The sequence below is a fragment of the Drosophila grimshawi genome, unplaced genomic scaffold (genome assembly GCF_018153295.1).
Source record: "Drosophila grimshawi isolate 15287-2541.00 unplaced genomic scaffold, ASM1815329v1 contig_1377, whole genome shotgun sequence".
NCBI lineage: Eukaryota > Metazoa > Arthropoda > Insecta > Diptera > Drosophilidae > Drosophila > Drosophila grimshawi.
In genome coordinates, this window is record NW_025062900.1 from 8,009,672 (window position 1) to 8,022,002 (window position 12,331).

General features: G+C 37.2%; 5 protein-coding genes and 1 non-coding gene across 6 annotated transcripts; 4 read left to right on the forward strand and 2 right to left on the reverse strand.

The window, feature by feature from the left end:
• Positions 1 to 33: 33 nt before the first annotated feature.
• On the forward strand, positions 34 to 837 carry LOC6570504. Its single transcript, XM_001996690.2, has 2 exons — positions 34 to 388; positions 465 to 837. Exons 1-2 carry the CDS (start codon positions 71 to 73, stop codon positions 744 to 746), a joined length of 600 nt encoding a protein of 199 aa, XP_001996726.1. The 5' UTR covers positions 34 to 70; the 3' UTR covers positions 747 to 837.
• On the reverse strand, positions 767 to 1,228 carry LOC6562143 (dolichyl-diphosphooligosaccharide--protein glycosyltransferase subunit DAD1). The gene has a single exon (XM_001988759.3). The coding sequence runs from the start codon at positions 1,179 to 1,181 to the stop codon at positions 843 to 845; it is 339 nt and encodes a 112-aa protein (XP_001988795.1). The 5' UTR covers positions 1,182 to 1,228; the 3' UTR covers positions 767 to 842.
• Positions 1,229 to 1,397: 169 nt separating this feature from the next.
• Positions 1,398 to 5,692, forward strand: LOC6562142 (proton-coupled amino acid transporter 2). The gene is given in 7 exon segments (XM_032736129.2): positions 1,398 to 1,417; positions 1,691 to 1,839; positions 2,918 to 3,095; positions 3,615 to 4,148; positions 4,151 to 4,535; positions 4,695 to 4,867; positions 4,935 to 5,692. Coding segments are annotated over 6 exon segments (1,539 nt in total). The 5' UTR covers positions 1,398 to 1,417; positions 1,691 to 1,803; the 3' UTR covers positions 5,168 to 5,692.
• Positions 5,693 to 6,905: 1,213 nt separating this feature from the next.
• LOC6562107 lies at positions 6,906 to 7,004 on the forward strand. Its single transcript, XR_047158.2, has one exon. It is a non-coding gene; the product is annotated as a U6atac minor spliceosomal RNA (small nuclear RNA).
• Positions 7,005 to 7,088: 84 nt separating this feature from the next.
• On the reverse strand, positions 7,089 to 7,532 carry LOC122322436. Its single transcript, XM_043214549.1, has 2 exons — positions 7,465 to 7,532; positions 7,089 to 7,401 (listed from the first exon to the last, which is right to left on the reverse strand). Exons 1-2 carry the CDS (start codon positions 7,472 to 7,474, stop codon positions 7,142 to 7,144), a joined length of 270 nt encoding a protein of 89 aa, XP_043070484.1. The 5' UTR covers positions 7,475 to 7,532; the 3' UTR covers positions 7,089 to 7,141.
• Positions 7,533 to 8,071: 539 nt separating this feature from the next.
• On the forward strand, positions 8,072 to 10,485 carry LOC6562105. Its single transcript, XM_001988756.3, has one exon. The coding sequence runs from the start codon at positions 8,100 to 8,102 to the stop codon at positions 10,356 to 10,358; it is 2,259 nt and encodes a 752-aa protein (XP_001988792.3). The 5' UTR covers positions 8,072 to 8,099; the 3' UTR covers positions 10,359 to 10,485.
• The last annotated feature ends 1,846 nt before the right edge of the window (positions 10,486 to 12,331 follow it).

Genomic DNA, 12,331 nt, shown 5'->3' on the forward strand with positions numbered 1-12,331 from the left:
GATGTTGTCCAGCACTATTTGTAAATTGTCAAAAGTGCCATCCATTTTGAAAATAGAGTAAAATTTTAAAATGCCGATGAAACGCAAAGAGCTTTCAAAACATGCCAAAATCGATATACCCAGACAAGTAATACGCAGAAATACAGGAAATGCACCACCAAATGTTTGCGTCAAAGCGAACAATGGCTCGCAAATGGAGGATACGATGCAGGAACAACTGCATCCTATTCAAAGGAAGACCCCGCAGCAGGCAGCTGGCAATAAACTTGCCATTCCTCAATTTAATACGATGATTGGCCGAAAACATGAGATCATATCAATGCCGCAAATGACCATACAAGTTAATCCAAACCTTACGCCTCGCACCATGGCATCGATAGCGCCGAAGGTAAGCAAAAAACTGTGTATATATATATATATATATACAAGTCAAAGCGTAAACTAAAATCAACATTTCATATTAGATTACTCAGAAGATGAACTTTCCACCAAATACGACAGTATTCAAGGATTTGGCATCATTAAATGTAAATGACACTTTGCGCGAATTGGCGCGTCCAAAAGCAGTTCGCAAAAAAACGACCAAGGAGGCCACCAAACCAAATATCATGGAACCCCAATTGTCTGATTATCTGGAGGAAGTCCATCAATTGTTTCTTGTGTTGCCGGAACCAAGTCTCGTCATGTCGTTTCCAATGGAAGATTTCGATTTCCTGGGCGCCATTAAGCGACACGATATGCTTTGAAATAGACTCCAATGTTTTTCTTTTTTGAGTTTTGTGTTATTTTAATTATATCAAATTAAATCAATATGCTATGTAGCAGCTAGTACAAGTATAAGGTTAGCCTATAAAGTTCATGACAACCAAAAAGAGAATAATGTGTGCAAATATGAAATCGGCAAAACCACGTTCCGGTGAGATGCCCGCAAATACGGCCTTATTCTGTGGATTGGCCTGCAGACGGAGACAAACGGCCAAAACGAAGCAGCTAACAGTGCTGATAAAGCCCGACAGAAAGGAGTTAAAGGGAAATGAGCCCACCATGCAGCAGTAAACAAATTGTATGATGCCGGTCAGTAGGATGTAGCCCAAGTAGATGTCAACCAGTTTCAGCTTCTTCGGTGTGTTCTGCACGTAGTCGCTGTAGAACTTGGAGATGACGCTGCTTATCTCAACCATTTTCGTTTTTTTCTGTTTTTTACTTGGATATTTTTTATTTAATTTATATTTTGTTATTAATTTGCAGCGCAGACACGTCACGCAATTCGGCCGGGAAATAGTGTTGTAAGTGGCCCTTTTGTGTCAGTCGCAATGCAACACTGTGAATTGGCAGGGAATGGCTAGACGAGAAGAAGAAGACCAATGATTTGGTTTTGTTTTGATTGTGGTCTCGTCATCATTGCCAAATATTAAAGGTATTAGTTAAAAATAATCTTTTCACATTTACAGATTAAATTTAACTGAAATATAATTGTGCAAGGCCTCAAATATCAACAATTCAAATATGTCTGCTAGAGGCGAGTGCGGTTACTGTCTGTGTATTGTGCAATATACATCTATATAAAACAGTTGCAGTCTGTATCTAATACAGATACAAAAATGCAAACATATGTTAAGCGATAAGTGCATATATAATAAGTAATAGCAGTTAATCTTTATGCCATACAACTTATCTTGCTGTTCAACAGGAATATATATAGTAAAAATCGTTCGTTTGCGTCTGAAGACCGTGACCTTCGCTGGGCTTTGTGGGCCGCTTTCATTGCCATTGCCAGTGTCACGAAGCGAGTGAAAAAAATCAATGGAAGACTTGACGCCGTTAACCAACCTTCAACAGGTATGCACAAAATGGCATTTGGCATAGTTTGATTTGTTTTAATTTTCATTGTTGGTTTTCTTACAGTTTTAGTTCCAAGTTTTATGTTTTCTTAACTGCCAACTGCATTCAACGCCCCATAACTGCCCGCATATTCAATTACAGTAATTTACCAAACACAATTCTTTTGTTTGTAAGTGTTTATTTTTATATATAAAATAATTCTATATAAATCGTATATGCGAGTGTGTGGTTTAGATTGTTAGGGGTTCAATGATTTGATTTTTCACATGAATTTAAAAATGTTTAATTGTGTTTGCCTCTTAATTTTATACATCTATGTAAGGGGACTGTGGCTTATTCACAGTTCAAAAATCATTTGTCACTGTGAATATTGAAATTAAAGTTGATATAGTACGACAAATTTCTGTGAGTGAAGTGCCATGCTCATATGGACATAAGATAATAAATATACAAATTATTTGTAGTCATATAAAACAGAAAATATATAAAATAGTTCATTAAATTCGAAAAATATCTTGTAGGTTATAAACTATACATCTTATAGAAATCGTGAATTTGTGGGCGTATTTCGTTTGTGATAAATGTGTGTGAATATGTAGAATATATTTGTACTGATTTGGCTGCCCCTTTTTAACAGACTATTCATAATTCTTATCGGTTCTGCGAAACTCTGGTTGGGCCTACATACATTAATTAAATTAAATGAGTCATTCTTCGATTTGATATCGTTTCTAACGAGTAGCTCGTTGCTACTTTCCAGACAGCCTGCATATCAGGCCAGGGCCAAGGCTTCGGCATTTATCACCGAGCCGAATGCGAAAATTTTCCACTACTGTGCTTATTATCGCACTATCCGAATCCATTGTTCGTCTCAAGACTCGCTCAAAGAAAACTGAGGCAGCGGAAAATTTACCAAACTTAAAAGAGGCTTTGCATCGTTTATAATTCCAGTGTGACTTCAGCTGGCGAAGTGAATAGGTCGTTAAAGAACACTCTCGCACACTCATATTCACACAAATATTAACACATTGCCTTTTTTCTTCTATTTGGCTCGCTCTCTTTACTCAACTCATAGATCGGAGAGAGCGCGAAACGCAAGCCGAAGATGACAGAACGACAACCGTTGCTGCTGCAAAGCGATAACTCGGATTACGAGGGCAATCGAAGCGGAAACGGCTTAATAAGGCCGCCGGTACGCAACTCACCGCCGGACAGTACGCTGGTCAATGTGCACAGCGAGGATAGCATCGCAGGTAAGTGATATAAAATGTCATCTTTCATATATTCAATGTAGTTTTATAAGCAAGTTCGCTTTTATGCATCAGCTACTTCATTTCGACATGACAATTTTATATGTATATTAATTTGAATTAGGTCAAGATCACACTATTCAATAAATATTTAGTAGTATTTATTTTGAAATGAAGCAAATTTGTTTTTCTTTTTTTTTTTGCATAAGTTTGTAACTAGCAATTACAGTCAATTATGTCATAATTTCTGTGAGAACAACTTTTTGCAAAAGATTTCCTTTAAGTAGCTAATTATTTGATCAAATATTAATGTCGCAGAAGCCAAATAGAATGTTTATGATATTAATTGCGGAGCTTTGCCAACGTTTAAATTTAATACAAGGAAATCTTTCATCTTAATTGTCTATTTTTTCTTTAAAATACTTATTGCAGAACAGAGTATTCCGTAAGATAAGCCATATATTTAAGTGTTACTTCAAGCAATTATCAATTAATTCCCACTTAATTTTCACACAAACACAGTGCACGCCGCAGCCGCTGATGGTGGTGACGATGACCAGAGCAGTCAGATAGGCGATGAAAATGCCAAATCAATGTACAATCCCACACAACATCGTACACTGGAGTATCCCACATCAAACTTTGACACGTTGGTGCATCTACTGAAGGGAAATATTGGCACTGGAATTTTGGCCATGCCGGAGGCGTTCAAGAATGCTGGCCTCTATGTTGGCCTCTTTGGCACGCTGATTATGGGCGCCATATGTACGCACTGCATGCACATGCTGGTCAACAGTTCGCATGAGTTGTGCCGGCGACTGCAGCAGCCAGCATTGGACTTCTCGGAGGTGGCCTTCTGCAGTGTAGAGACGGGACCGTTGGGCCTGAGACGCTATTCGCATTTGGCCAGGCGTATTGTTACTACATTCCTGTTTATTACACAGATTGGCTTCTGCTGCGTCTACTTTTTGTTTGTGGCTCTCAATATTAAAAATGTAGTGGATCAGTATTTCAAGATGGATGTGCGCATATATTTGCTGCTGTTACTGCTGCCCATGTGCTGCTGAATCTGGTGCGCAACTTAAAGTACCTGACGCCTGTCTCTCTATTTGCTGCTGTGCTCACCGCCGCAGGTTTGGCCATTAGCTTCTCCTATATGCTGCACGATTTGCCCGACACTCACACGGTTAAGCCCGTTGCCACCTGGGCCACATTGCCCCTGTATTTTGGCACCGCCATCTATGCATTTGAGGGCATTGGCGTTGTGCTGCCATTGGAGAACAATATGCGGACACCTGAGGATTTTGGCGGAAAAACGGGAGTGCTCAATACGGGCATGGTAATCGTGGCCTGCCTGTACACCGCTGTTGGTTTCTTCGGGTATCTCAAATATGGCGAGGGTGTTCAAGCGAGCATTACGCTAAATCTCCCCCACGACGATGTGTGAGTATTATATTTTATACTAATGAAATCGTTTTAAAACTAGAAGTTCCACAAATTTGTATTTTGTAAATATAAATTAATTGGATGTAGAATTACTTATTAATTGTTTATAGAAAACATATTGCAAGCCATTTATTACAACTGAATATCTTTTCACAGTCTATCGCAGATAGTCCGAATTTCCATGGCCGTGGCCATATTTCTGTCGTACACACTGCAGTTTTATGTGCCCATCAACATGGTGGAGCCTTTTGTGCGCAGCCACTTTCAAACCACAAGTGCCAAGGATGTGGCTGCCACTGTTTTGCGCACAGCTATGGTCACATTTACCTGTAAGCTTGCAAATCAATTTCAGCTTAATTTTTATAATAATTAAATATAATTGATTTCTATTTTCAGTTTTATTGGCTGCCGTCATACCCAACCTGGGCATCATTATCTCCCTTGTGGGTGCTGTCAGCAGTTCTGCTTTGGCGCTAATTGCGCCGCCTATTATTGAGATGATAACATTCTATAATATGGGCTATGGTCGCTATAATTGGATGCTATGGAAAGATTTCCTTATAATGATCTTTGGTCTGTGCGGTTTCATTTTTGGAACGTGGGCGAGCTTGGCACAGATCGTAAAGTAGACAAAATTGCCCCAACACTTACTCCAATACTTGAAGATCGTGTCGAATTTACGACGAAGGCTTTACTGTAGATTTTACTACAACTCTATAATAAGTTATAAATAGTACATTTAGTTTTTTGCTTTTGTTAATGTACCCAAAGACGTTGACGTTTACAGGTGCTTATCGGTCCAGCAGTGCTTCGATTTTATTTGATTGTAGAATTTTTGTGTATTTTGATTTAATTTATTTGAACTTAGCGCAATTACTCAATTCAATACCAGACAATAATTAGACTAAATGGTTTCTTTTTTTAATGTGTTTTTTTTTTTTAATAATTTGTTTCCATATGTTATTTACAATGTTGTGTTTATACTTTTGTGCTAAGTCATGAATCGCAAAATGCCAAAAAGTGATTTCGTATAGTATTCCTAAACAACTAATGCTTAGATTTAAATGTTTAGGGTTTTAGTTTAAGGTCAGCGCAATTCTTTCCAATGCCAGTGGCCATTTTGTTCTCACAAAAAAAAAAACAAAACAAATGATGTTTAAGCAAATTATAAAATATGTTTAGCTAGTTTTTTGTGTGTGCTTCAGACAACATTATACTCTATACTATTATATATATATATATATTATATTATATATACTATGTAGCGAATATATTATACAAAAATAATTATATATACACGCACACACACATACACCTACATATACTGTGAATACTGTGAATTTGACTTTATATTGAAATAATTTCAATATAATAGTTCTGGCTATTATGTCATAACGCACATTTCACAACAAATAAGTACATATGCCAGAGACTTGCTTTTTCTATCTCTGTTAACAAGAAAACATACGTGTAATTTCATTACAAATTTGAAACAACTAAAGACAATAAATATTTGCGTTTAATGTTTGTAAAATCCATAAAAATGTTCTCTGATCCCAATAAGTACATCAACTATAACATTTCCACTGGACTATGACCAAAAGTTGATAGTAAGGCCGAGTATCTATATTTTGGACGATTAACTGACTAACTCCGTTAGTCTAAAATGTCTAAAAATGTCGAAAATTTAATTTATCAAAACATACAGCATTGATAGCATTATCAGTAATCGGATATGGAATCTACTGCATAAGTATATTTAATCGTAGCAGACATGCGTTCTATGTCTCTCTTAAAACTAATAATTTTTTTTCTTTACATATACAAATGCCAGCAGTTTATGGTCGATGGAGTAAACAAGGCTGAAACATATGAAGGTAAACCCGCTAACTATTGCGAGCGGTGCTATTTTGTTTGGCTTCGATAAACAAATAACAATATAACAAACTGTACAATCTGTAGTACTCTGATACAGATTAAGGTAAGTTGTTTCGCTTTACCACTAACATTACCTTAAATATTTTTCCCATTTTGTTTATCTATCATTATTTGAACTTTTTCCATGAAAGTGAAAGAGTGAAAAATGTAAAATGAATATATGAAAATAATAATAAAATATTTAAGTAATATATATAATTAATATATATAATTAATATATATAATTCATATATATAATTCATATATATAATTAATACATATAATTAATATATATAATTAATATGTTTAAATAATATATATATTTAAAAAAAAAGTAAGAAAATATCAGAAAACCATTGGGCTTTGTACTTTACTACTTTACTCTTATAATTCCCAAGTTCTTTTTCCCTGAGGTTTACGTATATAATGATGACTGGCCACATACCTTCTGTGTTGTTTGGAAGGAGAAGCAAGTTAGCACTCCCCTAGACAAGGATGGAACACACAAACGAGCGGCTTGGCACAAGACAAGGTCGTTCACAAGTTTTTTTTCTTCCTTTTTCCCCCTTTCGGTTTTTCTATTTGATGTACTTTATTGTTGTACGTTCATTCCTTGAACTTTATTCAGAAAACAGCCGTTATACATATGTCGTTGTCAAACATTTTAATACAATGCAGGAAGCATTTTAGGTAGCAGGGCATGGAGGAACCCAAGTCCATTTATCCCATGTTATACACTGAGATGTAGCCTGATCAAATCCACCAATAATTTCACATGCCACGGAAACGGCGCTTCCACCCTGGCAGACCCAGTAGTGAGTGGGATCCCAGAAGTTGCGATATTTTGAGTTGTCAGAGCCACTGCAACTGGGCATTCCATTACCATCGGGGTCGCAGTCAGCGAAGACGGCAGCCACGTACAGCGCCAGGCAGAGAAGGATGAATGCTATGGTCAGGAGAGTTTGAATTGTTAATGATTATAGTTACACTTGTCGTATTCTATACTCACAGGTTTTCATATTGGTTGGATAGTCAGTCGACAGAATGCTACTGAATGTGCCTAACCAGACCGATTGCTGAACCTTATATACACCAACCATGTCGACTTTCCTGTTCTGTTATCTGGCCTGGCCGAAATTAGACAGTTCTTTATTAATACAACTTATCTAAACGGTGTTGTGTTCTATATTGTTCTATATGAATGGTTGTGCTCGTGCATTGATAATTTCTATTTTAGACGAAACATGAACAGCGTTTCAATTAATCTAGCTATGGACTTAAAATCAATTGGACAATCTTAACATAAGTTTTGGTAACAACCCCTTGAATGATTGATTAGTAAATCCGTATTTCATTGATTTCAATTCATAATTTGCTGATGAGAGCTAGTGGCGATTTAAAAGAAAGAAAGATTACGTTTTCAAATAAAAAAAAACCTAAGAAACAATAAAGAAAGTCTCAGTCGGGCGAAACCAAATGCGAAATATTCTGATACCATAAGTAATACCATATTTATCGACTGCAAGGCTTATAGGCAAAATAAACTAACATTGGTTTAAATCAAAGTAGGTCCAAAAATTCACCGTAAACAAATCAAAATAATAAAAAAAAATTATTTGAAAATATTAAGATAAAGCGAGATAAATGAAAATGATCGAAGCCGAAATGAGTCAATTTCGAGAGCTGGAAAAATCCGTGCGCTGGTACCGTGGCATGTCCGCCCAACAGATACGAGCGTGCAACAAATTGTTGCACGCGTTGCGCGACGACATCGAACAGGAATCGACGTACAGAGTGCGTGAATGTCTCTCGTTGTTGGGATTGCAACCAATAGCTAATGCCAAGCAGATAAAGACTATAATTGATATTAGTTACATCAACGATTTGGCCTTCCTTTGGTTCCTGTGGGAGGCCTACTACAAGAAGCCGCACAGCTGTTTGGGCGAGTACAATGATTTCACGATCAATGAGCAGTTGATATTGTCAGCTATTGCTCATCTGGATATGACGTCGACTATGCGGGGACTGGATAAAATATTGCCAATTTCAGATCACTCCAAGAAGTATCAGGAATTGCGCCGTGCCAGGGTGCAAAAGCTAACCGAACAGAGGCAACCAAAGTTGAAAACCCGCACGAAAGAAAATGTAAATAGTTCACCATATTCAGTTAGACAAGTGCGACCCAAGTACTTTGCACCCATTTCGTCCCTTTCTAAGCCCAGGGATCGCAAGGTTGTATTTCCCCATTACGACAGATACAAGGATCCAATGTATATTATACCCAATGAGAGTTCCCGTTGGTTTGCCAGATATGAAATGTCACCAGCGAAGCGGGAGGTCAAAAAATGTATATCCGATGCACTTGCTCAGCTCTTTGCGGATGACAGTGTGCAATTTCCTAATCCCCTCTGCACTATGCATCGCCATGTGAAGTATTCGACGACTAGGAAGCAGCAACAGCTCAAGTTAGAGACGATTCAGCGTTGCATGCAAATGCTGGATGTGAAGGCATCTCAGAGGAAGCAGCGCAGCGAACGCATTGTCCAGCAACTGCAGCGAGAGGTGGAATCCGCTGCACGTAAATTGGAACTGTATAAGCGACGCCAGCTAACGGCGTTGCGGAAGATTACTGGAAGGGAAAGCCATTGCCAGAGTTGTCAGATGTGTACACAGCTGGTTGCAACGCCAGGTGTTGAACCAAGGTCAAAAGGTAATTTCACCTTTCTGATCTCATCGGATTTTGAAATGCCTGGTGATCCCGTAAGCAACCAAGCGGGCAAGTTGGATGACGAGCAGGATATCCATGTGCTGCAATGGGGTAGAGAGAAACATTATAAAAAAATACATCTAGAGGCCAATAAAGAGGATTCACTCCATCCACAAATCAATTTCACTGGCAGCAAAGCCCACTGTCCCAGTAATGCCAAAATGCCAAGATTCTGTAAGTCGCAGTGTAAAGACGAAGACGCCAGAATTCTGATACTCAATGACGATGGTAAAAATGTGCGCAAATTGAAACCAACAGAAGTCTGCAAGTCTCCCAAAGAAAACAGCTCATCCGAAACTGAGGAGTTCAAATATTGTTCTAGGAGAACCATGAAGAATGGTTTGTTGCAGTGGGACTTTTTCAAGATATTTGACGCATATTTACATAAGAGAAGCACCGATGCAGAGCCATTGATCAGAAGCTATTGCATACAAGCACTGAATAAGGCTATGGAAGGTCATCAAGCATTGCACAAATATCTTCATTCTCCACAAACCTCTTCCGTTGCAGCGGACAAATGTGCAAAGCAAATATTTCGAGAATCTTACGGAATCTTGGAGGAGTGTCTGAAGCAGCGAGAAGTTGCACAAACTGATAGACTTCAAATCACAAATATAGATCCAGAAGATAAGCCAAGGTTGATGGACCTGTTGAAAATAGCAATGAATAAGCTAAAAGATAATCCACATTATGTTTTAGTCACTCTACCGAATGCACACAAATTGCCGATTTTACTTGATTGGATAGCCGATAGATATGGGAAGACCTACAGCTATCTGCAAATGAATAAGTTGGTCAACTCCAGTCGCATTGTCTACGAGCAGCTGATGAAACAAGCTGCCCAAAAGGCATTACCATTGCCCGAACCTGTTGGTTCTCACAAGAATTTGTCGTGTCGTCTTAAGGAAATCAATGCGGAATATCATGGGAGACTCAATAAAATAGCGCTGGAGAACTCGCGTCTTATCTGGCTGGCATTGCGTGGCTACTCCCATCTGACCGACTCCAAACAGGAGACCTTCTTTGCGTATATGCCCACCAAGGAGCAGGATTTTTTGCGCCATAATCTCTGGAAATCGAGCGACTATCGCAAAATCGATAGCATGCGCAAAGTCTTGAAGAAAAGTTTAAATTGAGCTGAAGTTGCCGTATCGGATAAATTGATTTTGAAATGTTCATTCAATGTATTCGATACTGCATCAGCAGATCACTTAAAGTATTTGGAGCATTGTTTATTTTTCAAACCAAAAAAAAAGTCTTTTTAATATTATTTTTATTTGCTTTACTAGCAGATTTGCTTTTCAAATTCTAGGCAGCATTTTGGGATTAATACTTAATTGGATTTTAAAATAGATACATTTGAGTACACAGCACGAACAGTTTGTTTATATAGCTTTTATTAAATTTGCATCGTGTTATAAAATATAAATGATATTTTACTAAATATTTTGTGGTTGGTTGCATATCTTAAGCCCTGTCTGAAGATTCGTTTAAAATAGTGGTTTGATTTTTAGCTTTACCATCTATTATTTATTTATTTTTATCAAATTTAATTTTCCTTCTAAAGCCTTTGAATCTATTAAGCTTATTATTTGTTAATAAGACATTAAATTTAGTACTTATTGTTAATTAAACGTATACATATTTATTTTTATTTATTTATTTGTATGTTGGAGAGTTTTTATTCTTGGAAACAATATTGCAAATAAATTATTGCCTTATCTTTATCTTTGATCAAATTTGTGTGTGCTTATGATATACATCTGAATACTATGGCGTAATTACGAGTTATTTTTTATTTATTTGTAAGCAAAGAAATCATTTATATATGTTGTTGCGTAGATAATGTTTTAATTCAATGCGCACGCGTTGCGCGTCAGCCTTGAAAAGAGTCAAACGATATTTATGATAAGAGCTACCGAAACTTGTTTAATTTCCACGAAACTCTCACCATGTTTCGCACTCAGATAGCGTTCAATGAAATTCTATCACAATTCCTAATAATGCACAGCGTTTTTGTGATAAGAAAACTTTCAACCCGAAGCATTGTCGACAGTCAAGTACAAGATTTCGAAGGTGTCTGTGCGAAAAAGAAGTGACGCTTCTACAAAATTGACAAGGCTAATCGAAATTTTGCATTCGCACTTTTTGCAGTTATCAATTTAAATCGACAAGAATTTTTCCCAATGTCGTCAAACTTGTGCAAGAACTTTAACAAATTGGGCACGCCCCTCAAAGCCGCCCACTCGAATTCAGCGAAGATGAACGGCGTTAATTTCCCAACAGTCTACCAAAGAATAACATTGCAAGAGTAATTTCAGAAGCAAAATCCATTGTCAAAATGGTAAGCTATGGTGTACAATGTTCGCTCGCTAAATACAACTTTTACACTTTTCAACTCTATTGAAAGCTCAAGATTTAAGAAACATTTCGAAGCCTTTTTGAAAACTCTTTTTGAAGTTTTAATCTTTAACTACTTTTAAATTTGTAATTTCCGTAACAAATAGAAAGTTGTCTATATGAATCATTTAATTAAAAAATGATTGTTTAAACTACAGAATAATACAATTAAATTACAATCTATAATAATTATTCCTATTGGACCCACTATCTACTAAAGTGTTCGCTCTGCTGCCGAAACGTTCTTATTTATATGAGGGATCACTGTAGAGAAATATACTTTGTATTTATTTTAATAAACTTTATTTCATTAACCATTTGCTGGCAAATTGGCAACTACACGCTTGCTGGCCAAGTTGATGGAATCGGTGTGGAGAAGTGAAACCCACTAACGTGTACTATATATATATATATATATGTGTATATAATATGAATGCACATGTGTAATAATGTTTTCGAATGCTGGCGAAAGAACTCGCCCATTTGGCGACACTAATTGTAAATGATTGCGCGGTGGTGCCTCCCGCTTGAAAGGTGGCATGCAGCCATGCGTCCAAGACGCTTACAATTTCTGGCTTAAATTGCCAAAGCGCAATTTGTCGCCAGTTGTCGTGTGCCCTCTCTTCAAAAATAAGCAATAGCATGTGGCATTGTTGCCACATCTGTTTTGTGAGCAAAATGTTTTATAAAGTCGTTCACATCACTTGAA